Source organism: Physcomitrium patens, chromosome 14, assembly GCF_059467195.1.
Source record: "Physcomitrium patens ecotype Gransden chromosome 14, ASM5946719v1, whole genome shotgun sequence".
NCBI classification, from domain to species: domain Eukaryota; kingdom Viridiplantae; phylum Streptophyta; class Bryopsida; order Funariales; family Funariaceae; genus Physcomitrium; species Physcomitrium patens.
In genome coordinates, this window is record NC_143423.1 from 11,229,447 (window position 1) to 11,257,264 (window position 27,818).

Genomic DNA, 27,818 nt, shown 5'->3' on the forward strand with positions numbered 1-27,818 from the left:
TACGGCGGACAAAGAAGACAACATGTCGGAAAACAGATTCGTCCAGCTACAATAGGGACTGTGCAGCTAGAACCTTATACAATTCCTAATGAAGGTCCTATCCTCTCCTCAGAACCCTCTTCTTGTTTTATAATAGAATTATATTTAGGAGCTAAGAATTACAAAGCCTTTGCTTTATTAGATTCGGGAGCCTCAGCATATTTTTTAGATGAACAATTTGTTAAAAGTCATAAAATACCTTTTGTACAGAAAACTAAACCTGTACATGTAGAAGTCATTGATGGCCGTCCTTTGTCTTCTGGAGATGTCACTCATGAAACTCGCCCTATAAAAGTAACAATAAACGGTCATGTTAGCTACATAGCTTTTAACATAATTAAATCCCCGTCCAATCCAGTTATTTTAGGTTTATCCTGGCTAGAAAAATATAACCCTCGAATAGATTGGAATTCTCGTAAACTTGACTTTTTCCAAAGCATTATTAATAGTTCTACCAACCAAGTAAAAAGTTATAAATCTAGTATAGTAAAACTCGTACTTATAGGTGCAAAAGCATTTATATATGCAGCAAAAGAAGGATCAACTTTTGCTATTTATGCTGCACCTATTTCTGAAAACGTAAAAACTTCAAGTGGCATTCCAAGTCAATATCAGGATTGTCAAGACGTTTTTGAGAAAAAAAATGCAGATATTCTTCTTGAGCATCGCCCATATGATTGTTCAATCGACCTCAAGGAAGGAACTCAGCCACCATTTGGACCAATTTACAGTTTATCGCAAGATGAGATGGCTGAACTCAAGACATATATTGACGAGAATTTAGCAAAGAATTTCATACGCCATTCAAAATCTCCAGCAGGAGCTCCAATTCTATTCGCAAAGAAAAAAGATGGATCTTTGCGAATGTGTGTTGACTATCGAGGACTCAACAAGATCACAATCAAGAACAAATATCCATTACCTTTGATATGAGGACTCCTTGACCAGTTGAATCAAGCTAAGATTTATACAAAAATAGATCTAAGAGGAGCATATAATCTAGTACGAATCAAAGAAGGAGATGAATGGAAGACTACGTTTTGAACCAGGTACGGACATTTTGAATATAATGTCATGCCTTTTGGACTCACGAATGCACCAGCTGCTTTTCAACATCTCATGAATGATGTATTTCGTGAATTCTTAGACAATTTTATCGTCTATTACCTAGACGATATCCTAATCTATTCTAAGAACGTCGAAGAGCATGAAATACATGTTCGTCAAGTATTACAAAAACTTAGAGATGCGGGATTGTACGCCAAGATGGAAAAGTGTGTATTTCACACTACTCAAGTTGACTTTTTAAGATACATCATTTCAAATGGTGGTCTCATGATGGATTCTAAGAAAGTCCAAACAATCATGGATTGGAAGATTCCAAGGACAGTAAGAGATGTCCAATGTTTCTTGGGATTTGCCAATTACTATCGGATCTTCATCAAAGATTTCTCACGAGTTGCAGCTCCACTTACACGCTTGACTAGTAAAGATAAATTCCAATGGAATCAAGAAGCGGAAGCAGCATTTGAAGCCTTGAAGACATCGTTTGTCTCTGCACCAGTCTTATATCGTGTTGATTTTTCCAAGGCATTTTTTATGGAAACAAATGCATCAGATTTTGCCATGGGTGCAGTTCTATCACAAATGGAAACAGATGACAAACTTCATCCGATAGCTTTTCATTCAAGAAAATTCTCAGCAGCCGAGATCAATTATGAGATCCACGATAAAGAACTTCTTGCGATCGTGGATTCCTTTCAAGAATGGCATCATTATCTAGAAGGCGCTTCTAGTCCAGTCACTGTGTATACAGATCACAAGAACCTCGAGTATTTCATGTCAGTACGCGTGTTGAATCATCGTCAAGCTCGTTGGAATATGTCTTTGTCAAGATTCGAGTTCATTATCACTTATCGGCCAGGAAAACAACAAGGTTTGTCTGATGCCCTATCTAGACGTTCTTATTTTGCACCAAAAGAAGGAGATGCAGCTTTTGAGCAACAAAGAACGGTCTTCTTGAAACCGGAGCAATTTCATCTCCGAGCAATGAAATCAACATTGACTGTTGATTCAACTTTTCTCAAGCAAATCCAGTCCAGTATGTCCTCAGACCCTCTTGTTTATGATATCGAGAATAATTCTTCCAAGTCTCATGATCCTTCTAAGTTCGAGTTCAAGAATAATCTATTATATTTTGAAGGACGCCTATATGTTCCAGAAGGAGAAGCACGTTTACGTGTTCTTCAAGCACGTCATGACTTTCCAGCAGCAGGGCACTTTGGATATAATAAGACTTTGGAACTCATATCAAGAGATTTTTGGTGGCCACAAATGTGGAAGTCAGTCAAAGACTTTGTACAATCATGTGATATTTGTTCAAGATCAAAAATTCCTCGTCATCGACCTTACGGACTTCTTCAGCCATTACCTATACCAGAACAACCATGGTCTTCTGTTTCTATGGATTTCATCACAGATCTTCCAAGCTCAAGATCTTATGATTCTATATTTGTGATAGTAGATCGTTTCACCAAGATGGCACATTTTGTGCCATGTATAAAATCTATCACAGGTGAAGAAACATCTAAGCTTTTCATTGATAATATCTATCGCTATCATGGATTACCTAAAGATATCATATCAGATAGGGGAACTCAATTTGTGTCAAGATTCTGGAGGACCCTTTTCAAGATTTTAAAAGTGGACATAAAGCTATCTTCGGCTTTCCATCCTCAAACTGATGGACAAACAGAGCGCGTAAACCAAGTCTTGGAGCAATATTTAAGGTGTACTATCAACTACCAACAAGATGATTGGACAACCCTTCTGCCATTGGCAGAGTTTGCTTATAATAATACGATACATTCTTCCATGCAACAAACACCTTTCTTTGCCAATTATGGCTATCATCCACAACTTGATACTTTTGATTTTTTAAAAGTTGATAATCCTGCAGCAGAAGATATGGCAAATCGGTTGTCAGAGTTATATGCAATAATGAAGACGCAATTGAAAGAAGCTCAAGAATGACAAAAGATAAATGCAGATCTATATCGTATGGAGCAACCACAAATCAACGTGGGTAATAAGGTATGGCTACTTCGTCGCAATATCAAAACTACTCGACCTTGTGACAAGTTGGACTATCGTAGGCTTGGCCCCTTTTCTGTTTCTGAACAGATCAACCCAGTTGCATATCGGTTACATCTACCGGAGTCAATGAAGATCCATCCAGTATTCCACGTGTCTCTTCTTGAACCATATAAGACTGTGGATATACAAGGAAGAAGACAAATGCCACCGCCTCCTATAGAAGTAGATAATAATGAAGAATTTGAGGTGGAAGAGATATTAGACTCAAGGTGGCGCCAAAGTAAGCTGGAATATCTTGTTCATTGGCGTGGATATGATATTAGTGAACGCACATGGGAGCCATCCAGGAATCTAGCAAATGCATCAGCTAAAGTCAAAGTTTTTCATCAACGACATCCATCAAAACCAAGATGAAAATCTCTCTTATAAAAGAGACAAGATTGAGGCAAGATAACATTCAATTTCCTATCCTTGTTTGTAACTTCTTTGCATTTGTAACGCTAATTAGATAGAGAGCCAACAACCAGCGGATTCAACTCAAGAACCTTCGTTTGCTGACCTGCCGGACGAGACATTATGATTGTCACAACCTTCAAGATGACGCAATCGAGATGAAGATCTTCAAGAACGACATGTTCTTCCTCGAACAGATGGTGAGATACAACGCGTTTGGTATCACGATTTGGGAAGGGACTCTCGATGTTTGGTGATTTTGCTAGAGGTAGGAACAACTCTTGATGGTGTTCCGAATATTCTATTCGAAGGAAGTTACGAAGGCCTCAACAATGATCAAATAACTGGGTGGTCTTCCCGCCCTCGTATGGGACACTACCGATGGTTGAGAGGCCCTATCAATCATCTTCGAAGAGAACAGAGATCAGAGTATGTGGTGAATACAATTCGTCGCATCATAGATTTCCTCAACATATGATGACCGCTCCTCGTAGAACTCGTCTCTAGAAGGGAGGGTAATGTCACGGCCATAATCATGTAAGCTAATAATTACATATAGAAATAGGTAGAAGTAAGTAAAAGTAGATAAAAGTAAGTTAATTCTATAATATTTAATATAAAAGCTTCCTAAAAACTTCCTAGATGCTGCTTTGACTTCATAGGTGTCTTTAATTGACTTTTTGGATTAGAAACGTGGTCAACAAGTTGGCCATGTGCCACACATGTTGTTAGCTTGAAGATCAAGCTAACTATGTGGCCCACACGTAGAAAAACTTGCCTTGTAAGTCAAGGCATGTGTCCTACAAAGTCAACACATATTGGAGGTCCTATAGAACGTCGCCACGTAGCCCCTAGTTAGATAGTATATATAGAGACAAGAGTGAAGGATTCTTCACTATTGTCAACTCCTTTCTTGCTTCTAGATCAGGTTCAAGAGTCTTTAGTTTCTTGTCTTGTGGCAATAGCCATTCCAGTTTCCTTTTAATATACCTACTTGTTTATATTTTGACTTATTATATCGAGATAGCCTTTTGGTGTATATTTTTCCTCATCGAGTCTTTGTCCTTGACAACAACTCTTGATGGTGTTCCAAATATTCTATTTGAAGGAAGTTACGAAGGCCTCAACAATGATCAAATAACTGGGTGGTCTTCCCGCCCTGGTATGGCACACTACCGATGGTTGAGAGGCCCTATCAATCATCTTCGAAGAGAACAGAGATCAGAGTATGTGGCGAATACAATTCGTCGCATCATAGATTTCCTCAACATATGATGACCGCTCCTCGTGGAACTCGTCTCTAGAAGGGGGGTAATGTCACGGCCATAATCATGTAAGCTAATAATTACATATAGAAATAGGTAGAAGTAAATAAAAGTAGGTAAAAGTAAGTTAATTCTATAATATTTAATATGAAAGCTTCCTAAAAACTTCCTAGACGCTGCTTTGACTTCATAGGTGTCTTTAATTGACTTTTTGGATTAGAAACGTGGTCAACAAGTTGGCCATGTGCCACACATGTTGTTAGCTTAAAGATCAAGTTAACTATGTGGCCCACACGTAGAAAAACTTGCCTTGTAAGTCAAAGTATGTGCCCTACAAAGTCAACACATATTGGAGGTCCTATAGAATATCGCCACGTAGCTCTTAGTTAGATAGTATATATAGAAACAAGAGTGAAGGCTTCTTCACTATTGTCAACTCCTTTCTTGCTTCTAGTCTAGTTTCAAGGGTCTCTAGTTTTCTTGTCTTTTGGCAATAGCAATTCCAGTTCTTCTTTCAATATATATACTTGTTTATATATATTTCGTTACCTCTCTTTGAGTGAAGGCTCACTTGTCTGAATTGTTTTTCATCGAGTTCTTGTCCTTGATACCATATTTAGCAAAGAAAGGTGTTTGTTTTGTAGAAGAATGTTCCGTATTATTCTAAGCAAACTCTGCCAATGGCAAAAGAGTTGTCCAATCACCTTGTTAGTAATTAATGGTACATCTTAAATATTACTCCAAAACTTGATTAACACGCTCCGTTTATCCATCAGTTTGAGGATGGAATGCCGAAAATAGTTTTATATCCTCTTTGAGAATCTTGAAAAGAGTCCGCCAAAATCTTGATATAAATTGAGTCCCCCTATCTGATATAATATCCTTGGGTAATCCATGATAGCGATAGATATTGTCAAGAAAGAGTTTAGTTGTTTCTTCACCTGTGATAGATTTTGTACATAGTACAAAATGAGCCATCTTGGTAAAACGATCTACTATCACGAATATAGAGTCATAAGAACCTGAGATTGGAAGATCCGTGATGAAGTCCATAGAAACAGAAGACCATGGTTGTTCTGGAATAGGTAATGGCTGAAGAAGTCCAAAAGGTCGATGACGAGGAGTTTTCGATCTTGAGCAAACATCACCTGATTGTACAAAGTCTTTAACTGCCTTCCACATTTGAGGCCACTAAAAATCCCTAGATATCAGCTCCAAAGTCTTATTATATCCAAAATGTCCTGCTGCTAGGAAGTCGTGACAAGCTTGAAGAACACGTAAACGTGCTTCTCCTTCTCGAACATATAAGCGTCTTTCGAAATAGAGTAGATTTTTCTTGAATTCAAATTTAGAGGGATCATGAGATTTAAAAAAATTATTCTTGATATCATGAACAAGAAGGTCTAAAGACATACTTAACTAGACTTACTTAAGAAAAGTTAAATCAACAGTCAATGTTGATTTTATTGCTCGAAGATGAAATTACTCCGGCTTCAAGAGAACTATCCTTTGTTGCTCAAAAGCTGTATCTCCTTCTTTTAGTACAAGATAAGAACGTCTAGACAAGGCATGAGACAAACCTTGTTGTTTTCCTGGCCAATAAGTGATGATGAACTCGAATCTTGATAAAGACATGTTCCAACGAGTTTGACGACGATTTAATACGCGTGCTGACATAAAATATTCGAGGTTCTTGTGATCCATATATACGGTGACTAGACTAGAAGCGCCTTCTAGATAATGATGCCATTCTTGAAAAGAATCCACAATTACAAGAAGTTCTTTGTCGTGGATCTCATAATTGATTTCTGCTGTTGAGAATTTTCTTGAATGAAAGGCTACTGGATGAAGTTTGTCATCTGTTCCCATTTGTGATAAAACCGCACTCAGAGCAAAGTCCAATGCATCTGTTTCCATAAAGAATGCTTTGGAAAAATCAACACGATACAAGATTGGTGCAGAAACAAACGTTGTCTTCAAAGATTCAAAAGCAACTTCCGCTTCTTGATTCCATTGGAGTTTGTCTTTAAAAGTCAAACATGTAAGTGGAACAGCAACTCGAGAGAAGTCTTTGATAAAGATCCGATAATAGTTGGTAAATCTCAAAAAACATTGTTCATCTCTTACCGTTTTTGGGATCTTCCAATGTATAATAGTTTGAACTTTCTTACGATCCATTATAAGTCCATCATTTGAAATGTTGTAACCTAAGAAATTGACTTGAGTAGTGTAAAATACACACTTTTCTATCTTGGCATAGAGTCCTGCATCTCTTAATTTTTGTAATACATGACGAACATGAAGTTCATGATCTTCTGGATTCTTAGAATAGATCAAGATGTTGTTTAGATAACAGACCACAAAATCGTCCAAAAACTCTCAAAAAACATATTCATTAGATGTTGAAAAGCTGCTGGTGTATTTGTAAGTCCAAAAGGCATGATGTTGTATTCAAAATATCCATACCTAGTTTGAAACGCTGTCTTCTATTCATCTCCTTCTTTGATGCGTACTAGATTGTATGCTCCCCGAAGATCTATTTTTGTATAGATCTTAGCTTGATTCAGCTGATCAAGAAGTCCAGATATTAAAGGTAGTGGATACTTCTTCTTGATGGTAATCTTGTTGAGTCCTTGATAATCAACACACATCCACAATGATCTATCTTTTTTCTTCACAAATAGCATTGGAGCTCTTGTCAGAGATTTAGAATAGCGTATGAAATTCTTGGCTAGATTTTCTTCAATATACTCTTTGAGTTCAGCCAACTCATTTTGTGATAAACTGTAGATTGGTCCGAATGGCGGTTGTGCTCCTTCTTGAAGGTCAATTGAGCAATCATAGGGATGATGTTCCAGGAGTGTATCCGCATTCTTTTTTTCAAATATATCTTTAAATTCTTGATATTGGCTTGAAATGCCACTTGAAGTCTTTTCACCAGTAGAAACGGATGTGGCATAAATAATATATGGTGATTCTTTCATAGCAGCATGCAAGAAAGTTTTTACACCTATAAATACAGGTTTAATTAAATTGAACTTATGACTCTCTACTTGATTAACTACACTGTTAGTTATACTTTTAGAGAAAGTAAGAGTTTGGAAATTCCAATCTATTTGAGGGTTGTATTTTTCTAACCACGATAAACCTAAAATTACTGGATTAGAGAGAGATCTAATGATATTAAATACTACAAAACTATTATGACCATTGATTATTATTTCTATAGGAAGGATTTTGTGAGTAATATCTCCAGAAGACAATGGACGACCATCTATGACTTCTACATGAACAGGTTTAGTTTTCTTTATTAAATATATGCTATGTCTTTTAGTAAATTCTTCATCTAAAAAATACGCTGAGGCTCTTGAATCTAATAAGACAGAGACTTTGTAATGTTTAGGTCCTAAAATAACATTTAATGTAAAACAAGGAGAGGGCTCTGAGGAGAGAATAGGACCTTTACTAGATGTTGTACAAGGTTCCAGCCGCACGGTCCCTATTGTAGCTAGACAAACTCGTTTTCCGACATATTGTCTTCTTTCACAGCCATACTCCTCATTTTGTGATTGCGTCGTTTCTTTGGACAATTTTGAGCAGTGTGCTTTGATTCTCCACAATATAAACATAATCCTTCTTGACGACGACGAGTCTTTTCTTGCTCAGTAAGAGGTTTGAAATGTACTACATCAATTTGCATATCCTCTACTTTCGAATGTATGTATTGAAGAGGTGTTGGTGTTGCCATTGAATTATAGTAACGTTGAGGTCCACTTGTACGGTTCTCAGATCGAAATTCAAAAAGGCAATTGTCGCACTTCATAGTAAAGTCAATTGCTTGACTCAATGTTTGAGGATCAGGTAAGTTGAGCATTAATTTTTTTACCTCATATTGTAATCTGTAGAAAAATTGACTAATAAGTGCAGTATCATCCCACTTGATATCAATTGTAAGTTGTCGAAATTGTGAAGCGTATAACATTACTGATCGATTGCCTTGTCGTAAAATACGGATCTTATTAGTTGCAACACGAATTGCATCATGTTCTCCATACATGGATCAAAACTCCACCAAAAAAGCCTCTAGATTATCCAATATTGGATTTCGTCGTTTAAGAAAAGATGAAAACCACAATAGTACTGAACCTGAAAGAAACATACCAATGAATCTAACTTGCGATCTTGGAGTTAGATAGCTTTGGGGTTGAAGTTCAATCACAAGTTGCACTTGATTGATAAATCCTCGAAACTTGGATTTGGTGCCATCAAACTTCTCGGGTAGGGCAATTCTTGGTTCTCTAATATTTGAAGGGCGTTCTACTATAGGAGAAAGGACATGGTTTGGTGCAGATGTTGAAGCAGCTCCAACCATTTCTATATCTTCACTTCTTGCCAATCTTGTTGCTCCTTGTGGTGGTAAATTGAGTTGATGCATCGCAAGCATTAACTCCCTCAATTGCTCTTGCATTTGTGCCATTGCACCCTTCATTTCAACAAGTTTTGCCATGACAACACTTAGAAGAGAGAAGATATCTTATATCGCTCAAGACAAATAGAAGAGAGGACTTGAGAACAAAGAAAATACTAAGGACAATATCAGTTTAGAAGAGGGTAATCCGCAACTTCTAATATGCTTATATCTTATCAAGAAAAAGGGGTAATCCACTCTTAATCAAGATTAGACAAAGCTCTGATATTGTAGGTGTACTCTTGTCAATCTGTCAAGGACAAGAACTCGATAAAAAAATAATTCAGACAAGTGAGCCTTCACTCAAAGAGAAGTAACAAAATATAAATAAATAAGTATGTATATTGAAAGAGAAACTGGAATGGCTATTGCCAAAAGACAAAGAAACTAGAGACCCTTGAAACTAGACTGGAATCAAAAAAGGAGTTGACAAGAGTGAAGAAGCCTTCACTCTTGTCTCTATATATACTATCTAACTAGGGACTACGTGGTGACGTTCTATAGGACCTCCAATATGTGTTGACTTTGTAGGATACATGCCTTGACTTACAAGGCAAGTTTTTCTACGTGTGGGCCACATAGTTAGCTTGATCTTCAAGCTAACAATATGTGTGGCACATGGCCAACTTGTTGACCACGTTTCTAATCCAAAAAGTCAATTAAAGACACCTATGAAGTCAAAGTAGCATCTATGAAGCTTCTAGGAAGCTACCATATTAAATACTATAGAATTAACTTATTTTTACCTACTTTTACTTACTTCTACCTATTTGTATATGTAATTACTAGCTTACATGATTATGTCCATGAAACTATGTTTGAAACTTTTAACAAATAGTCTACATCTTTAGTTGTCATGCATCATGGATATTGCCTCTTTTTTCTCTAAATTGCTTCTTTGGTGCATTGGTTCTATAATAAAAACAAACAATCTAAGATTGTTTAACTCAATTTAAAAAATAAAATGTATAATTAATAATAAATATTAAATTATTTTTATTAGATTTCTTAGTTTATATAATTTAATTATAGCATCTATATGTAATTACATCTAAAAAGCTATTTGAGACATTGTTAATGTTTTGAGTATTGTATAATTCTTTTTACTACAAACTACTAAAACAGACCAATTTTCAATATATATTGGCTTATTACATTTCTTAAACTTACAAGGTTAGTTTATATATCTATTATATATATATATATATATATATATATATATATATATATATATATTTATCTTATATAAAATACCTTCTATCTTATTGTAGATATCTTCTTCGAAGAGTGTCACTAACTTTTGTATTAAGATTAAAAATAAATAAATAAATAAATAAAAATTTCATTAGATTTGTATTTTATTTTTAATTTTTTAAACATTTTGTTTCAACTTTTAATCTTGAGCAGAGATTTCAAAATACCAATTTAAAAATGTCAAGCATATATCCAACAAGTATTAAAATTATTTTATTTATTTTCTGAATATTTTATCTATTTATTATTTTTACTGGTATTATTTAACACAAAATCTTTAGGTGTGTCAAAGCTATATAATAATATAACTTTATCATAAATCCAACCACAAATAGTAATTCAAGTTAGGATGTTTTAATTTTGTAAAATAATAATTTAAAGTTCAATATTTTTATATTATAATAGCATATATTTTTATAAATTTTTACCAATGTTTATCAAAACAACAAACACAATATTTATATATATATATATATATACTGCTATTGATCAAATGAAGACATGTATTCTTTGAACTTGTTATAATTGTACATAACTCTAACCTTTATTAGGTTTAGGATTTGTCTAATGTTGAAATATTTTGCAACATGGAGATGTTTGTAGATCTCTTGAAAGAAGGATTAGCTGGAAGTCTTTCCAAAAAATCCAAAAAAATTAATAAATTAGTTAAGGATGATTAAAAGGGTAATTGATACCCATTAGTGGATAAAGATTTGTATTTGCTGAGTATTAAGTATATATATTTTAATTTTTTAGAATCAATGGAATAAGAGTAGGTGATTATTAGTTATCAAAATATTAATTGAATTGGCATTAAATTCAAAAAATACAACAATTTTTTTACTTTTGACTAAAAATAGTACAATTTTTGTACTTATAGTTCTATTGTACATACTTAACTCTTAGTCAAAAGTAAGAATTTGGGAATACAAGTAGATGCCTTCAAATTTGTTACATATGTTCTTAGACAATATTATAAATTATCTTATTTTTATTAATAAATGTAGAAATGATAATCAAATTCTTGTCTAGTTCTATTGGGTACAATATTATATAAGTTTTGAAGTTTTGGAACTATTTTGTCTTATCAAAAAAATTACAAATCTATTTGAAATCTAAATAAAAACTATAACCTTATTTACAACTTGAGTATAGAAGGTTAGATTTTGAAATTCTAAACAAAAAATCTTGTTAAGAAAGATATTTTTGTACTATAAAACATTTTTTACAACTAATTAAGAATAGTTTACATTTTATTGTAAAAAATGAGTTTCAAAGTAGTGACATCGCTAAAGGTGGTAATGCACCTACTTGGCATTATTTCTAAATTTTAACAATAATACAATGACAAAAATGTATGTTTTCATCCAATTTTATTATGCTTGGATGATGGGATAATGTTTTCATCCAATTTGACTAAACATTGAAGTTGCAATTTATAACTGGGGGGTAGGGAGAGAGAGAAAAAAAAAAAAAAAAACAAACAAACAAACAAACAAACAAACAAACAAAATAAAATAAAAAGAATATCATCACTATCGAACACCGTAAAATGAATCAATTAAGTGTATAACAGTACACTGAATGAAATAACATTTCTTTGGACATACAAAGTATTAATTTACTGTCTTTTTCTTTATTTCTTTTGTAAATATATTCTCATCCTTTTCACAAAAATTTGGATCGCCTTTTGTCTCCATAGAAGACATACAGCAACCTTCCGTGCATGCCTCTCACAGAAAAGCTATCAAGGGAAACATGCATTGTGCATGGGATTAGCTCAACTATGATGCAGCTTGTACTACACGGCCACGAAAAAGTGACAAAGAATATACTTTGTGATGACCCACCTCCACTACAGTCCACTCCGGTGTTTTCCCTGTGCACATTCCCCAGCGCATGAAATTTGCTATGTTTTAGCTTACAAACACACGGTTTTAGCTTGACCTACACGAGGTGGCGAAGCCATTAGGCACGTTAAGTCTTTGTTTCAGGACCGTAGCAACACCCGATCAACTCTTGAATCGTAGAACGCGCATGAATACAACTTGGTCAAATGCTTTCTCGTTTGTTTTCTTTAGAAGGTAGTTGCACGCAAGCCAACGAAAATGCTCACTTTATCACTTCTAAGTAGGTAATATAAACTAAAAATCCAAGAAACACCAAAGTTCAGATTGTGGAGTAATTGATTTGAAGTAGTGATGAAAAGGTACAATGGAATCAAATGGTAACGAAAAGCAGCAGTATCTGGTTTCACTCAGGTTTCTTCTACTCCCCTGACATGCAAATGCCATACTATTCGTTATGCATACCTGAAAGCTACTTTTAGTATATTCAAGAATCGTTAGAGACTCGCGTTAAAAATTCTCTGCTAGATTTCAGCCCTTTCAATCCATCTTCTACTTCCTTGAACCATGGATCCTGAAGGACCATGTCCAGGGCTCGCCATCTATACTTTCCCCAGAGCATCAGTCGTCAGGACATTGAAGCCACTGAACATTCCAAAGAATAGCCTAGTTCAGATCTAACATATTCTGCTGTTTCTCAAACCTTCTCAGCATCACCTTGAGTGCAACGCCGTCACCTTCTAATTAAGCCAATTCTGTTCCTCATATCTACAGCCAAGGAAATTGAGACAGTATCAGCAGTGAAGAAAGGCTCGATTCCACTCTCCAAAACCAACTCAACGAGAAGTCCGATAAACTACAATTCTTCTGGGTGGATCGCATCGATAATACCCAGTGCAGGGCTGATCAAGCAGCGTCAACAGTGAATACAAGGGGAGCTTCGAAATAGACAAGCAATGTGTTGGAAAACCATTCGTAAGCCAATTTGTCATGGATAAAGTGACGAGGTAGTCCGAGCAAGGATGGTGTAGAGATCACAGGTCGCACGAAACCAACAGCTCCAAGACCAATCCTACTGGACCCTACATCTTCAGACTATGGTATTAGGTGCAAGACGAGTATTCCAATTCAGTGGGATCAGAATCATAGCAAGGGATTTCCAAGTTTTAGTCATTTCATCTTTACCTACATCATAATTCTAACATAGATTTGACATGTTGCACAACCCAGCTTAGTCTAGTTAACACTATGCAGCAAACTTGGAAAAAAAGCATATATTTTGGTGCTATTCTAGTTCGTACCACTGCCAGAACGATAATTAGCCAATTTTGATGAAACTTCGCGCTTAGGAATGCAAACACTCATCTTACTTTTGACTCACCTAATGATAGTTACAAATTGCAATGCCCAAGGTTTTGTCATTTATTCCTCCCTTCTAGGTCTCGTGGGTCGGTCTCTGGTTTCGATGCCCTGGCACATTCAATACTCAAACAATCAATTACAATGGCGAAGTTGCTACAAGAAATTGATAAACCAACTCTGAATGCCGGAGGGCATCAGAGAACTCCGAACGCTTACACATAACTCAACCGCCCCTGCGACTCACCGTCACGCGCGACCTCCAGACTCATGCGATGAAGTGAAAGATATAGATACCAGGTAGCGATGCTGTACATCTTTGACAGTGTCACCGATATCATCGTCAATTACATTGTGCCAGGAAATGTGCAAGTCACTAAGAACAGCGAAGCGTCGAAGCCAAAGTTCCGAAAAAGCTCAGGTCTAAACTTGAACTAGTGCGCCAAAAACCATAGGACATCACCAGAGTTCCAGCCTAGTCTCTTGTGGCTGGGGTGTACACTAGAATATAAATATGTGATAAGTGAACGGTTGTCAGTCAAGGTCTGTACCTAAGGATGATTTATGGGACAGCTGTATTCAGCTATAGAAGCTTGGATGAGATTAACCCCCTGCCATCGTCGTTTGTGTGCGCTGTATCCCCTACAGACAGTTGCGCGAAGTTATTCTTGAATGAGCTCCCTGAGGAATAAAGTTGCAGTCTGCAGTAATAGTAAATTTGGGATGCGGGGGCCCTCTTGAGTTGCACTCATCTCCAGCAGTTTTCGAACAAACCGCGCGCTTTCTTCAAAGACCAGCTAAGAAACATGGACTTCCGACTGTACCTAATGATTGTTGGTGATTGGAAGAGTTGAGCCAAGACACACAAGTTATGATCCAGCGTGAGATAACTTCTCAACAATCAACTTGAGGTGTCATCAACCAGGTGGAATCACTAATCGACCGAGAGGGGAAAGTTAAAAATCTCACAACAATTGCCACAAACTCGGTAGTTTGAAAATCACTGTCAAATCACGACTGTACACTCAATAATCCTTCAAGCTGCAATAAACATATGTTGTAGAGGTTCAACTTTCCACTAATACCTTCATCAGGGCTAGTCTCTTTATAAACTGGTTAACTATGGTGTTTATTCACAAATTCCAAGCCTTCTAGTCTCTTCACTAGCTGCAGGCTGTCTGCATAAACCCCTTCACCATCATGTACGCCTAATGCTTCATAAAACATGATGCTTCAGCACGAGTACAGGCCTGACCCAAACGACCAGCGAGAACCTAGACAAAAGCATGAATTCTACTGCTTCCGTGACAAGATGCAGTCTCTCAAAATAGAGGAGTACATGTGCAGAGAAACTAAGCCCAGAAATCCACAAGTGTGCACCTCTACTTCACAGGTTAACCAGCCCATTGCTTTAAAAAATCTATCTTGCCATGGCAATTCATCGGCCTCCTAACTAAACCCTAACTAAGCGGTTGCAAACATGAACAAAGAACCTGAAAGGTACTATCGCATATCAGAAAAAGAAAAACTACCTCAGTACCAGCCTCATCGAAGTTTCAGAGAAACATCAGTGACCAAGATTTACAGCTCTCCAGGCAACATTGTATCGCCTTCGGGAAGGTCACAATAGCCATTCTCCTGGCCAATTAGATGGGCAACACACTTCTTCTCTGCGAGTAACTCGTCTTCGCTCTTCTTCATGCGCTCACGTAGGTAGTCGTTAATTTCACAATCGGTAACCAACTCCCAGGACCCATCTCCAGCAGATCGACAGGGCATGCTGTAGATAATATCTTCAGCAATTCCGTAGGGGTTTCCGTTCGTGTATACTCCTGATGAAAACCAGTCACCTTCTGGAGTGGGGGTAATCAAAGACTTGATGGCATCAGCAATCGATACCGCTGTAGAAGCGGCAGATGATCGACCCCACTTCTGGATAAGGGCACCTCCTCGTTTCTGCACTCTGGGAGTAAACTCTTCCTTCAGCCACTTCTCATCCTGAATGACATCCACCACTCTTGCGCCATGGATTTTGGCGTTCAAGAAATCTGGGACTTGTGTGGTGGAGTGGTTTCCCCAGATCGTCATGTTCGATACGTTATCGTAAAATACACCAGCCTTGAGGGCCAACTGGCATTTGGCTCGATTCTCATCCAACCTGGTGAGGGCATGGAAATTCCGAGGGTTGAGACGAGGCGCATTCTTCAAAGCGATCAGAGCATTCGTGTTGCATGGGTTGCCCACCACGAGAACTTTCACATCAGGGCTCGCCACTTTGTTCAAAGCTTTGCCCTGGTTGGCAAAAATTTGTCCATTGAGGTCGAGCAAGTCCGCCCTCTCCATTCCAGGACCTCGGGGCTTGGCACCGATAAGAAGAGCCCAATCCGCATCAGCAAAAACCTCCTCTGGCTCAATACCAATGTTCACTTCTCGCAATAAGGGGAACAGCGAATCCTCCAACTCCATAGCCACTCCCTCCAGAGCATCCCGCGACCTCTCAGAACCCAACAAATTCAGTGCAATGGGCTGATCCTGGCCGAAGACCTCTCCAGACGCAAGCTTGAACAACAAGTGATTAGCAATCATACCAGCGGCCCCAGACACCGCAATGCGCACCGTTTTCCTCCACGTTTTGGGTCTTTCGCCCTCCTTCAGATCATACGTGACGCAAAACACGCCGAAACATTGCCCACCCTTCTGGCCCTCCGCAATCCCGCCAGCAGCCTTCTTGGGCTCATTCACGGACTTCTCTGTGGTGCTCGGAGCAACATAAGCCACCACACCCCGCCTCTTCCCCACCACCCCCTGGTGCTTCACATTGGCTTTAATAGATCCCCCGGTCGCCAACTTGCGACCCAAAAATGCACTTGAACTGACACTTCCACCATCGAGCTTTACCAGAACATTGCTATTCAGACTCGCTCCAGCAACAGCACCAAGGTTCCCCGCAACGGCGGCCATCTCGACACAGATTCTACAACAACCCCCAAGAACCTTTACAAACTCAGACACACCAACAAAGCCCCGAACTCTCAACCGCAATGAAACACCAATGAAACCTTTGGACTCGCACCGAACTAATTAGACCCCTGGGTGAAGACCGGCGATGCTTTGACAGGGACGGCAAAAGAGATTCGTACCAGTGTGATGCAGATGATAGGTAGAACCCTTTCCTCTTTACAGAGAAGCGGTACAATTGGGGGGCAGGGTCGGCAAAGCCAAGATGCTATTGGTCGCAGACAGACGACTACTACACTCCACGCCACAGGTTCCACAATTATACTCGCCGGGGCTGCCAATCAGCGGCCTTCGAGCTCCTCACAAGTCTCGTTTCAGTTAGCGATTGAGCTGCACCTAAGCGCCTGACAACCTCCCAACAAAAGGTCTCGCTCCGACTGAACCACGGCGGCTCAAAGACTTCTACCTTTCCGAATTCACAACCGAAAATCACACAGACGGCGACAATTGAGAGAATCGTTGCTCCACCAACGCCGTTTCTAAAATTACAGCGCCACACACCTAATCATGAAGCCATGATTGAGGGGTTAACAAGAGAAGAGATTCACAGAGGGGAACATGAAGCGTGCCAGAATCAATGGCGGGCAGAAAAGATGAGGATGTGATCGGACCACGTGGTGGATACGGTTCTATTGAGTGGCTGCAAGAGGTTCCCGATCGATTCATCCCAAGCAACGGAGGGGCTCGCAGGAAAGGTCTTCGTCGAATTTCCTGCCTGGGTTGAGAGAGACAAATAGGAATTGCGAGAACTGAATTGGGCGGAGGAGATGGAGATGGACGGGAGCGATGCGAGGGAGGGAGAAAGTGGGTGGGCGCTGCACCGAAAGCGAGAGGCCAGTCAGTCAGTCAGTCTGGATTGACGGGCCACACACATGCAATGGCCTCTGCCATGCCCCACCACCTCCTCCTCTCTCCCTGCAACCCACCCCGTCCTGCTGCACTCTGACACACACTCTGACACACACAATCTCTCACTCTCACAAACTCACTCACTCACTGCGAAACCCCGCCTGCCTGCTTGGAGCAACCCCTTTTACATACCACTATTGTGGTAACTAAGTAAATCTCTCTCTTTCTCGCTGTGTGTATGTGTGTGGATTATTTCTGGCTCTCGCTTTTTGCACCACATCCTCCGCTTCACGGAGCTTTCTCCACGGAGCCTTCTCCATCCAGTGTGCTTCTTCAGTGTTCTTTCTCCTCGTCTACCAATCTCCTTTGTCCTTCGTATCTGCTGCTGCTGCTGCAGATGGTGGGTGGGAAGGAGGGAGGAAAGGGAGGAGTAACGGGAGGGGGGGGGGGTCATTTGTGTTCACCGTGTCTATCCCATCAAGCCTGCAATTTGTAAATCATGATTTGGTCGATTTATTAACATTATATAAAAATAAATAAATAAAACCTTGATGCAATCTATCTAACTAAAAATTCTTCTATCAATATTAGATTTATTTTTAAAAATTGAAGTTGTAATATTATCTCTTAGTATTTTACAATATATGATTCTAAAGTTTAGGAAATTTCTCTTCAGAAAAACATATTTAATAACAATAAATATTTAATATCCTAAACTCACATGATAGTTATTATATTATTTCAGATATTTTTAAGTATAATTTTTAGAAGAAAAAAATAGTAAGAAGAAATATATATATATATATATATATATACATATATACTAACTTCAATCTAATTTTAAACAGCATAAACAAAATGTATTTTACAACACAGATTTTGTGTGGATTCAATCTAATTTTTAATAGTATAAACAAATTGTCCTTTAAAACATAGATTTTGTGTGGAACCATCTTGTGACTAAGCATTTTTTGTAGGACTTAGGCTATGAGCACACTCCCAATTGCTATACACACACCCAAGGTCTCTGATTGGCCAATTCAGATCTCTTCTATTCTTTTCGCGATGTAAGTTCCAATTTGTTTAAGCCCTAACTCTTGTCTTGTTATCAATACTCGCACTAAGACAATGAAAAGAGAGAAAAGGTCCTAGATCCGTTGTCGTGTTGTGGTTTGGCTACTCTATAAAAATAATGCACATAAATATTTAATGTACAATTTATTATACATTATTAGATTTTAATTAGTTACAAAATATAGTTAGATTACTACTTTAAAATGGTTAGTTTAAAAAGGCTATTATTGAAGTTGATTCTATATTGATAATAGTTTTATATATTTAAAGTCACCTTTGTTAAACATTGATAATCCTTGAAGTCTTATTTTGTTTCTTTTATTTGATGTTTATGGCATATAATATGCAAATCTTATTAGAAAAGAATTAGAGAAGGGTCTTAGTAGCAAAAAGAGAAGTTAAGGTATTCACATGGATGAATGGAGGTGGATGATAAAAATCTCCATTCTCATTGGTCAAAAATCATGTCCAATGGGCTTTAAGGAAGCTGCCTGAAGCCCTATTAGGGATTAGGATTACTCTTTTGAGGCCATTCAAACTTAGGAGGCTAACCAATAAGAGGCTTTAGGTGCATGTAAAGACATAATGGGTGTGTACATAGTAATTTGAGGTATAATTGTAGCTCAAGCCTTCATGTAGTGATTTTGTACAAAAAAAATAAAAAATAAAAAATAAAAATTGAACATTAATAAATATTAAAAAAGAATAAATTAAAAAATAAAATGTATAAAAATTAATCTTAAATTTAATATTTTAAATACATTTTAAATATATATTAAATAAAGAATTTTGTCTTATATTTTATTACAAAATAAAAAAATAATATCTAACTAATCTTGAAATGAATGATATTAAATTATTTATATTTTTTTAGAATAATGTATTATTTTTTATTTTTTTATTAAATTTCATTTCAAAAATAAAAATTCATTAAAAAATAAAAAATAGACTATACATTGCTTACATATATATATATATATATATATATATATATAAAAGCTAAAAATAAAAGCATGTGATAAATTTTAGAATATATAATACTTAAAGATAAATACCTAAGTTACAAGATGCTTTCATAATGGCTTTAAAAACTAGTTAACTTCTAAGAGAATCTTTATAATTACATAGCATATTTAAAAGTATTTATAGATCAAATTTTCATATAAGAAGCTTCCTTGTTTATTATATATATATATATATATATATATATATATACTTATACTTAACATATTTCTACTTATTTATATTTAATATATTTTATCCAAAATATCATATTACAAGAGAGTATTTGAATAAATAAATCAAAGATGTAATTGATCTTGTTTTAAAATAAAATTGTTGCAATATATATATATATATATATATATATAACAGGAGTATTCAAACAAAACATCTAAAAAAATATTTTCATTTAAAAATTATAAATAATAAATAAAAACCATGAGAAAATTTTATTCGAGAAAGCTTAATAGCAATTTTAGGTATATGATGACATAAATTATTTAAGATTCTTGTAATTGGTTAAACTAATAACTATCTTCAAAGCATCTTTCAGATAATGTTTTTCATTATATATAAAATAGCTAAATAAAAATTAAATGCATATATACATATATAAATATATATATATATATATATACTCTTATATTTGATTTTAAGTACTGAGTTTTTTAAAGTAAAAAGTAATAGAATGAATTTAATATTTTTTATTAAATTTTATTCAAATTACCTTTCGTATAAAGTTCAACGCACACGTTTCTATACAACTCGGTTTAAAAAAATAAAATCACTCAAAATAAGAATTCTATTGAAAGTTGTTTTTAAATTTTAAAATGTTGATTTTTATCTATTTTTTATTTTTTATTTTTTTACTAGTTAATTTCATGAGTATATTATTGACTATTACGAGTTTTAATAAGAATATAATCGTAATACTGAAACATTATAAAATACTATAAACTATTTATTGTACTTGGAATTGTTTAATTTTAATTTTAAATTTTTTTTCTTAAAATATCTTCATAGATTGTTACTAGAATTTGTTGGAAATGCTCTAGTTATTTGGCTAAAAAAAAGTATATATATATATATATATAGATTTTAGAATTTATAAATAAATACAGAATAAATTTTAATTTCAATCCTTAAGGCTTTAATTGGAATATAAAATACTTAGAATTTCTTTTGCCAACAAGCTTAACCATATAAAAATATTAAATAATTTTCTTTAATTCTACTCCATAACAACTTCAAGTTTCTTAATAAATTCTGAGTTTGAATTGTAGAATTTAACAATCACGTTCTCTAATTAAATTTTTAGAAAAGTATTAAATTTTCAAACGGGCTGTTGTTTTAATATTCTTATTTTCTTACAAAACATAAAAAAAATTCAGCTTAAAATCTAATAGAATTCACAAAAAAGTTGTATTATTTCTCCTTAGCTTTTTTTCTAAATTGGATAAAAAACTTCTTACAACTAAATTTTCAAATCCAACCACTAATTTTCATTCAAAGTTTACAATTAGTTTTATCTTGGTATTTTCTTGTAGTATTATAGATTTAAGTTTAATCTAATAAATAGATCTTGAGATATATTTAGAAAAATTAATTATCAATTACTTGATAAAATTTTGTATCAATCATATAAGTTAAATCTTAAAACCCATCAAAAAGGCCACACAAGAAAATACAAAAATCTAATCTATTCATCTATATTTTAATAAATATTATAATTCAATAGATTAGTATTGTATATGCTTGCTACATAATTTTCATAAAATATCATATTTTGATAGATAGTATTTCATATTCTTCCTATTCTTTGTTGTCACTTGCTTCTCTTGACTCTTCTTCCACTTTAATCTTAACTATTCAAGAAATCATTGTATCTTTTATTTTGCCCATTTCATTGTATTGATTTAATTATCATTTTATTAAATAATCATCATTTAAAAAAAAAAAAAAAAAAAAAAAAAAACTTCAACTTCATGGTCTTTTATTTTTTTTATTCAAATCATCTTCGTATTTTCTAATAAATCATCTTCATCTTTTAAACACTTAATAATTATAATTTTTTTATTCTTTTTTATATTTTTATATTATTTATTATTTAAGACTATTTTCTTCTTTTTAGTTTGATTAGTTGTAATAATCTATATTTTTCTAATTTTTTTGTTATTATCATGACCCCCTTGTGCTCCTTTCATGTCTTCCATGTCTTGTTCCTGTCTATTATTCCTTGGTTGCCATCCCCGTTCCTTGTCTCTTATCTTCGTTCCCAACACTCATTCCTTATTCCTATTTTTTATTATTGTAAATGACAACAATAACTTTGAACATAAATACTATTTTTATAAAATTATTTTGTGCTTAAATTGCTATTGATATTGCATTACAGTTAAAAGATAATGTGTATTGTTTTTAATTTAAACATTATTGAATTATTTGATTGTATTCTATATACTTGTAGAATCTTAAAATTTTAAATTAAAATTTAGAATGTGCAAATCTTTTGAAATAGACATTATGTGTAAAATCTATGGTTGAAGGCTTTGGGATTAAGGCTTGGTTTCTTTAGTAAGAAACATGAATTGTTTAGAAAATTGAATAATATTTTTTATAAAATGGGAATAAGAACAAGGGACATGTGTTGGAAATGGAGAGAGGAAGGAAAGGGGATTAGAACATATGACAAGGGTTGAAGATAGAAGACAAGGGTAGAAAATGAAAGATTGGAGATAGGCGATGGGGATTGGTGAAGGGGATTGAAGATGAGGATGGAGAATAAACTAAATTATTCATGAGAACCCAAGGGAGTGTCACATTAACAACATGGAGATGTTGCTTTAGCAATGCTTTCTTTTGTAAATACAAAATTAAATTTTATATTTTCTTTATTTTATTTAATGATTATATTCTTTTAATCACAACAAATTTAGGTTCACAAAATTACTTTGCAGCTTGATACTATGAAGTAATATTGAGCTATTTTGACTATGTGAAAGTATTCTTATCCAAGGGTTTTACTAGTGATATCTCTAGAGTACAAATTTTTGCCATGTATAATTCTACAAGACCTAGCTTGGGTTTTTGAATTAAGAATATTCAATAATATCTCACAAATTTCTTGTGACAAAAATAAGTAAAGGCTTTGAAAATCAAAAATACAAAGGTAATAATTGCAAAATTTGTAGGCTCTAAATAAATTTGAATTTAGAAAAATAAGAAGAGGGCTTTAAAATAATGACCTTTACATAACAGTGTTGTATAAGAACATAATATCATATAAATAAATATTTATCCAAAATTTATAAATTTTTATGGTTACTTTTAAAAAAAATAAAAAATAACATCAAAAATCATTTTTTTTTAATATCTCTTTTCTATTGCATTCTTACAATTATATATATTTTTATACAAAACCCAATCTCCATGCCTTCTTCCCTATCCCCATTCCTTGTTTCCTATCCCCAAAATTAATCATCACATGGAATATTGGAGGTGTGGCTTTAACAACTCCCTATTTTAAAATTTGATTTGTTGTTTTAAGTGAATGAATATTGTTATTTTTTTCTTTATAGTCTTAGTAAAAATATATCTGTGCAATTTTTGATTATATTATTTGCACTATGATTTAGTTCTATTACTGTATGTTCTACCCGCTCCCATGGGTGCCTGTATATATCCTCTAACCACATTGCCAAGACTCAGCGAAAAAAATGAAGTGGAAAGAATGTCAAGATTTCCAGATGCAGCGGATAGGACTTGCTGGGACACCAGAGCTCATTCCATGCGGCCGCCGATACGAACAGCTGCACGCAGTTGTAGAACTAATATAATATTGTATTATGTGTTGTTAAATTTTTCTATGTAAATTGCATAGTATTGTACATCAACAACTTGCTTCAACTTATAACTCCCAAACCACAGCAAAAGCCTCACAGCAATAATAATGCTAGTATATACTATCATGGGCCTTAAGAAGGTGAGAATTTGATGCCAGTTTCACCATTTTGGTTTTTTTTTATGCTTTGGTTTTCCAGCTTTGCGAGCTTAATTTCACGAGGGTTCTGGATTTTAGGGTTTGGAGCTCTGCCTCTGTCTTCGCCAAACGGTTTATTTTCTGCGTGCCCTCACATCCGAATTGGCGGCAGGCAAATGTCGTTACTCAATTTCTGACCATCCTCGTCGGATACGTAGAACTTGTCTGGACGATGAGGTTCTCATGATCGGATTTAGGGAGATTTTGGGTTGGTGGGCATTTGTTGTCTGGCGGAAACCGCTGAATTCTGTGCATCTCATTGTTGCGACGATTTTCCTTTTTTCTTTTTTCGTTTTGGTTAGCGATGCAGCAGAGTTTGAAGATACTAGCACCATTCCTCTGATGTTTTAGGTTGTGCGGTTTGTGATTCTGATTCGAACTTCTACAGGAGCTTTTTGTGGAACTATGTTTGAGAAAAGGGATTTCTTTATGCGTATGATGGTTAAACAGTTGTAAAAATTACCTGCTTGCTTCATATGTGTAGGTCGCAGTTGGAAGGCCGAGGAACTACGACAGAAATCATTGGAGGATTTGCATTAATTATGGTATGTTTGCTTAATGGAAAAGAATATGCTGCTATCGCAGAAACCAATGTTGCTCTCGCAAAACATGCGGATGCCATACCCTGAGCGTTTTCCGAAGGTACATGCACTATCACACAAATGGTTCTGTGTGTGAACTTTGTTTGTGGACATCTCGCCGCAATAAGTTAGTTTGTAGTATCCATTCTCTTTTTAATAATTTGTGCGACATTGCTTTATCTTGTGTCTTATATGTGTATTAGCCCTAGTCTTTATTGTATTCCTTATGTTGAGCAACTATGTTGACTGTGTTTGACATCCAGCACATCTTTAACCGAACTTATTCTAGCGCATTTGCTCCAACTGTCTTGTTTGTTTTTTAACTTATGGCCTCCTTATGGTAATTTTCTTCGTCCTTGCTCACATGTTTTCATGTCCAGGGCACGATGCCTCATATTGCTGTCTTCGTACTAATGCTTTTTTATTATGCACTCGAAGTTGCTACTACAACGGGTCTGTGTATGTGGCATGACCATTGACGCTGTGTCTGCTTCACCACCAGGTGCGCAAGACGATGTGTCGTATCAAGCAGGTGCTGACTGAGAGGGCTTTGGTGGAGGAAGATGCAAGTAGACGGAAAGCTTTGAGGGAGATAATAAATGACCTGTGAGGCAGCAACGATATTTCTTCTAGGACTTGGAGCTGCTGATTGTAGGGTTGGCACATACGAATAGAAGTTATTACACCGAAGGTATTTGTAGTGCCCGAAAGCTGGAAAGAATCGTAATTGGTACAGGTGGAGAATTTGACATATGTTGACGTATTTTATACTACTGTTTTAGTTGTTAAATGCACAGATTTTATGCAATATAACGACTTCATCAGTATAAATTTCGGGGTTTTGTACATTTCAACTGTATTGGTTGCATTGCTTGCACGAATAGCAAAAGATGAGTTATTATTACTGCTGACGCTGCAAATGTATTGAAATAAACAGATGGAATATTGACAATCAATCTCATTGCTCACAATATATGAATGCAACGATGTTGATGCCGCGATAAAATCAATTTTTCTTTGCATGAATTGGTCAACCTTCAGCAAAAAAGTTGAAGATATTCACACATGCGACTTCATTCTACACTCATACGACCTTGTCTCTGTCATCATGTTAATGATCCATTCCGCAATCCTAATCAATGCTAGTATTTACAGTTGTATGATAAACAAAGATGGACTAAGGACGCTGAAAACCAGTATTGCTTGATCATCAACGCAGCCTAGAAATCAGAATCTATGGTCGCCATCAATACAGGCATCGGGTTCCCCGAAGGTTGCATTCCGAAATGCAACTCAAGAAGAGTATCGACATCCTCCGCAGACACATGGCTGTGTAATTGTGATATCCCGTCACTGTTCTTTACCCGGACGTTCGGGGCACTCTTGCACTTCCCCATGCACTTGCACGATGTCGCCGAGAGGTTAGAAGATTCAGGAATACTTTCTTGAAAAGCCGCGAGGATCTCCTGCGAACCCCCTCTCCTGCATTTGCCTACTGTGCACACCTCAATCTTTCCGCTACAACTGAATTCCGTAAGACCAGAGGCAACTGGGGGCATTGACGACGGGACTTTGTCCACAATAATCCGTCCATTAGGCGTGTCTTTCAATTCAATCGGTCCCCTGGTGTAGATTTCTCTAGCACTGGCTGAAGTGAAAGCATTCGCACTGCTGCAGAGAGCTCGTATATGGGCAATAATAGCAGGCTCCTCGTCTTCAGGGGCAGCGCTCGTACTTGCTGGTGCAGCAGCTCGGTTGTTTCCATCCATTGAAGGAGTCGATGCTACTCTCATAGAACTCATCGCTGCTGCTAACGCATTACCCTGTGAAGCATGCTCGGCGGCCACTACTGAGATGGAATTGTTCGAGTTGACTGTTGCAGCAATCGGGACAGCACCCGCCGAAGTTGCCATTGAGGGATTCGCGGGGCTGGAAGGCTGAGCAATTCCAGAATTTTTCTTGCGCAAAGCTCGCATATCAACAGATTTACCAACATCACTGCCGCTGGATTCCGATGATGAGGAGGAACTTGAGGAGGAGGATGAGGAAGACTTATTCTTCGATCCTTTCATTTTGAGAGGCATCCCCATTTTCATTGCCTTCCTTGCATCACTATTGCTCGACTCAGAAGAAGAAGACGAAGACGAAGATGAAGAACTCGAAGACGATCCATTCTTCTTTCGCTTCGCCTTCACATTGAGAGTCTCAACCTCCATCTGAAGAACGGCGAGGTTCCTGATCATCTGCTCGATCACAGCATCACCAATCCCAATTTCAATAGAATCATCCGCCACCAAATCACCAGCCACGCCGGCACTTCGCTCAGCTAACGCCCTCCGCGACGACAAAACAAGAGCCCGTTGGGCCTTGACGAGCTCCTGCACTTTCGCGAGCTTCCCCGCCATCCGCTTCTCCTTCTTGCCGCACCGCACCGGCAGCGCGTAAAAACTCTCATGACTACGGTCGACAAATCCAGTCCCACAACACCCCACCCTTCTCACACCCTGTTTCGCCACACCGCCACAGAATTCCCTCAAACTACCTAAACTACCAGAACTCTCGAATCGTCCCACAGCACACCGCGATCCTGCCATGCCGACCTCCATTGCAAGACGTCGACCCAAACCACCGCGGCACGCACTGTCTTCCAATGCCTCGCAATGCAGCGGAGATTTTCAGGACCCCACACTGACATCAATCCTCGGTTCATACGGCAATACTTGAGTAAAATAGGGGGAGCCGGGGAAGCAGCCACAGCGATGGCGTGTGCTCGCGAGGTCTGCCACTGACCGACTCCAACGAGCCACACTCACAAGTGTGCCGCGCGCGCCTTTCCCTGTGTGCGTTCCTCTTAAAATCCGACGTGGATCCGAGGTGGAGTCGACGGCCGTACCACGTAGGACATGGTTCGTGCCACCTAGGCTCGATATTGGTTTCGGGTGGCAGACGTGGCGGGCCATGCGGGAAGCGACACCTCCAGGCACGGGCGGGCAGACGATGGGAGCGTGGTGCGTGCGGGGCGTCGAAGGCGCGTCGCCGTTTTTCACTTGTAGCACAGGTCGAGGAGCGTGCCCTGATTCCGGAGACCAAGGGGAGAAGGGTTGTACCACTTGCTTTCCGCTGGTCCAAGCCTTCCACACGCTTGCCATACTCTCATTTTTTATTCATTGGGTTCTGTTTTCCACACCTGCAGTCGTGTTTTGCCTTGTTCCTTGGAAAGATTGGGGATAAGCTCCCATGGTGGAGCATTGGGCATTGGTCTCTGAGTTCAGGTGGTTGTGTCGCTGCACATGAATACTGCGAGTTGATACCCTTCTAGAATCTTGGTTCAGTCCCAACCTAGCTGCTGCTTTTATAGTTTACCTTTTTTGAATCAGACACGGCAAAGCAACACCGTTTGCAACTAAAATAAATACACGAGTACTCTAAGATTCTGAAATTGTTGTTTTTTTTTAATATTTCCTATTCTCTCTC

The 27,818-nt window shown here is 36.8% G+C and overlaps 3 protein-coding genes across 38 annotated transcripts; 1 reads left to right on the plus strand and 2 right to left on the minus strand.

Moving 5' to 3' along the window:
- Nucleotides 1-12,743: 12,743 nt before the first annotated feature.
- On the minus strand, nt 12,744-17,491 carry LOC112291394 (malate dehydrogenase [NADP] 1, chloroplastic). 4 transcript variants are annotated; one of them, XR_002972419.3, is made up of 5 exons: nt 16,922-17,491; nt 15,314-16,755; nt 14,333-14,605; nt 13,804-13,892; nt 12,744-13,190 (listed from the first exon to the last, which is right to left on the minus strand). XR_002972419.3 is itself a non-coding variant. In XM_024538738.3 (2 exons), exon 2 carries the CDS (start codon nt 16,740-16,742, stop codon nt 15,363-15,365), a length of 1,380 nt encoding a protein of 459 aa, XP_024394506.1. In that variant the 5' UTR covers nt 16,743-16,755; nt 16,922-17,491; the 3' UTR covers nt 14,771-15,362. The 4 variants fall into 4 exon arrangements, 1 of the variants encoding a protein (XP_024394506.1); XR_016506366.1 differs by having other exon boundaries at nt 12,744-13,504; XR_016506365.1 differs by having other exon boundaries at nt 12,744-13,510.
- Nucleotides 17,492-23,103: 5,612 nt separating this feature from the next.
- On the plus strand, nt 23,104-25,175 carry LOC112291440 (uncharacterized). 33 transcript variants are annotated; one of them, XM_073538781.2, is made up of 5 exons: nt 23,104-23,222; nt 23,433-23,545; nt 23,765-23,940; nt 24,248-24,405; nt 24,847-25,175. In XM_073538781.2, the coding sequence occupies exons 2-4, from the start codon at nt 23,441-23,443 to the stop codon at nt 24,390-24,392; spliced, it is 426 nt and encodes a 141-aa protein (XP_073394882.1). In that variant the 5' UTR covers nt 23,104-23,222; nt 23,433-23,440; the 3' UTR covers nt 24,393-24,405; nt 24,847-25,175. The 33 variants fall into 33 exon arrangements, 24 of the variants coding, with proteins under 24 accessions (XP_073394882.1, XP_073394889.1, XP_073394886.1 ...); XM_073538788.2 differs by having other exon boundaries at nt 23,105-23,222; nt 23,433-23,542; nt 23,803-23,975; XM_073538785.2 differs by having other exon boundaries at nt 23,107-23,222; nt 23,803-23,975.
- Nucleotides 25,176-25,333: 158 nt separating this feature from the next.
- On the minus strand, nt 25,334-27,154 carry LOC112291439 (uncharacterized). Its single transcript, XM_024538827.3, has one exon. The coding sequence runs from the start codon at nt 26,948-26,950 to the stop codon at nt 25,565-25,567; it is 1,386 nt and encodes a 461-aa protein (XP_024394595.1). The 5' UTR covers nt 26,951-27,154; the 3' UTR covers nt 25,334-25,564.
- Between the last annotated feature and the right edge of the window lie 664 nt (nt 27,155-27,818).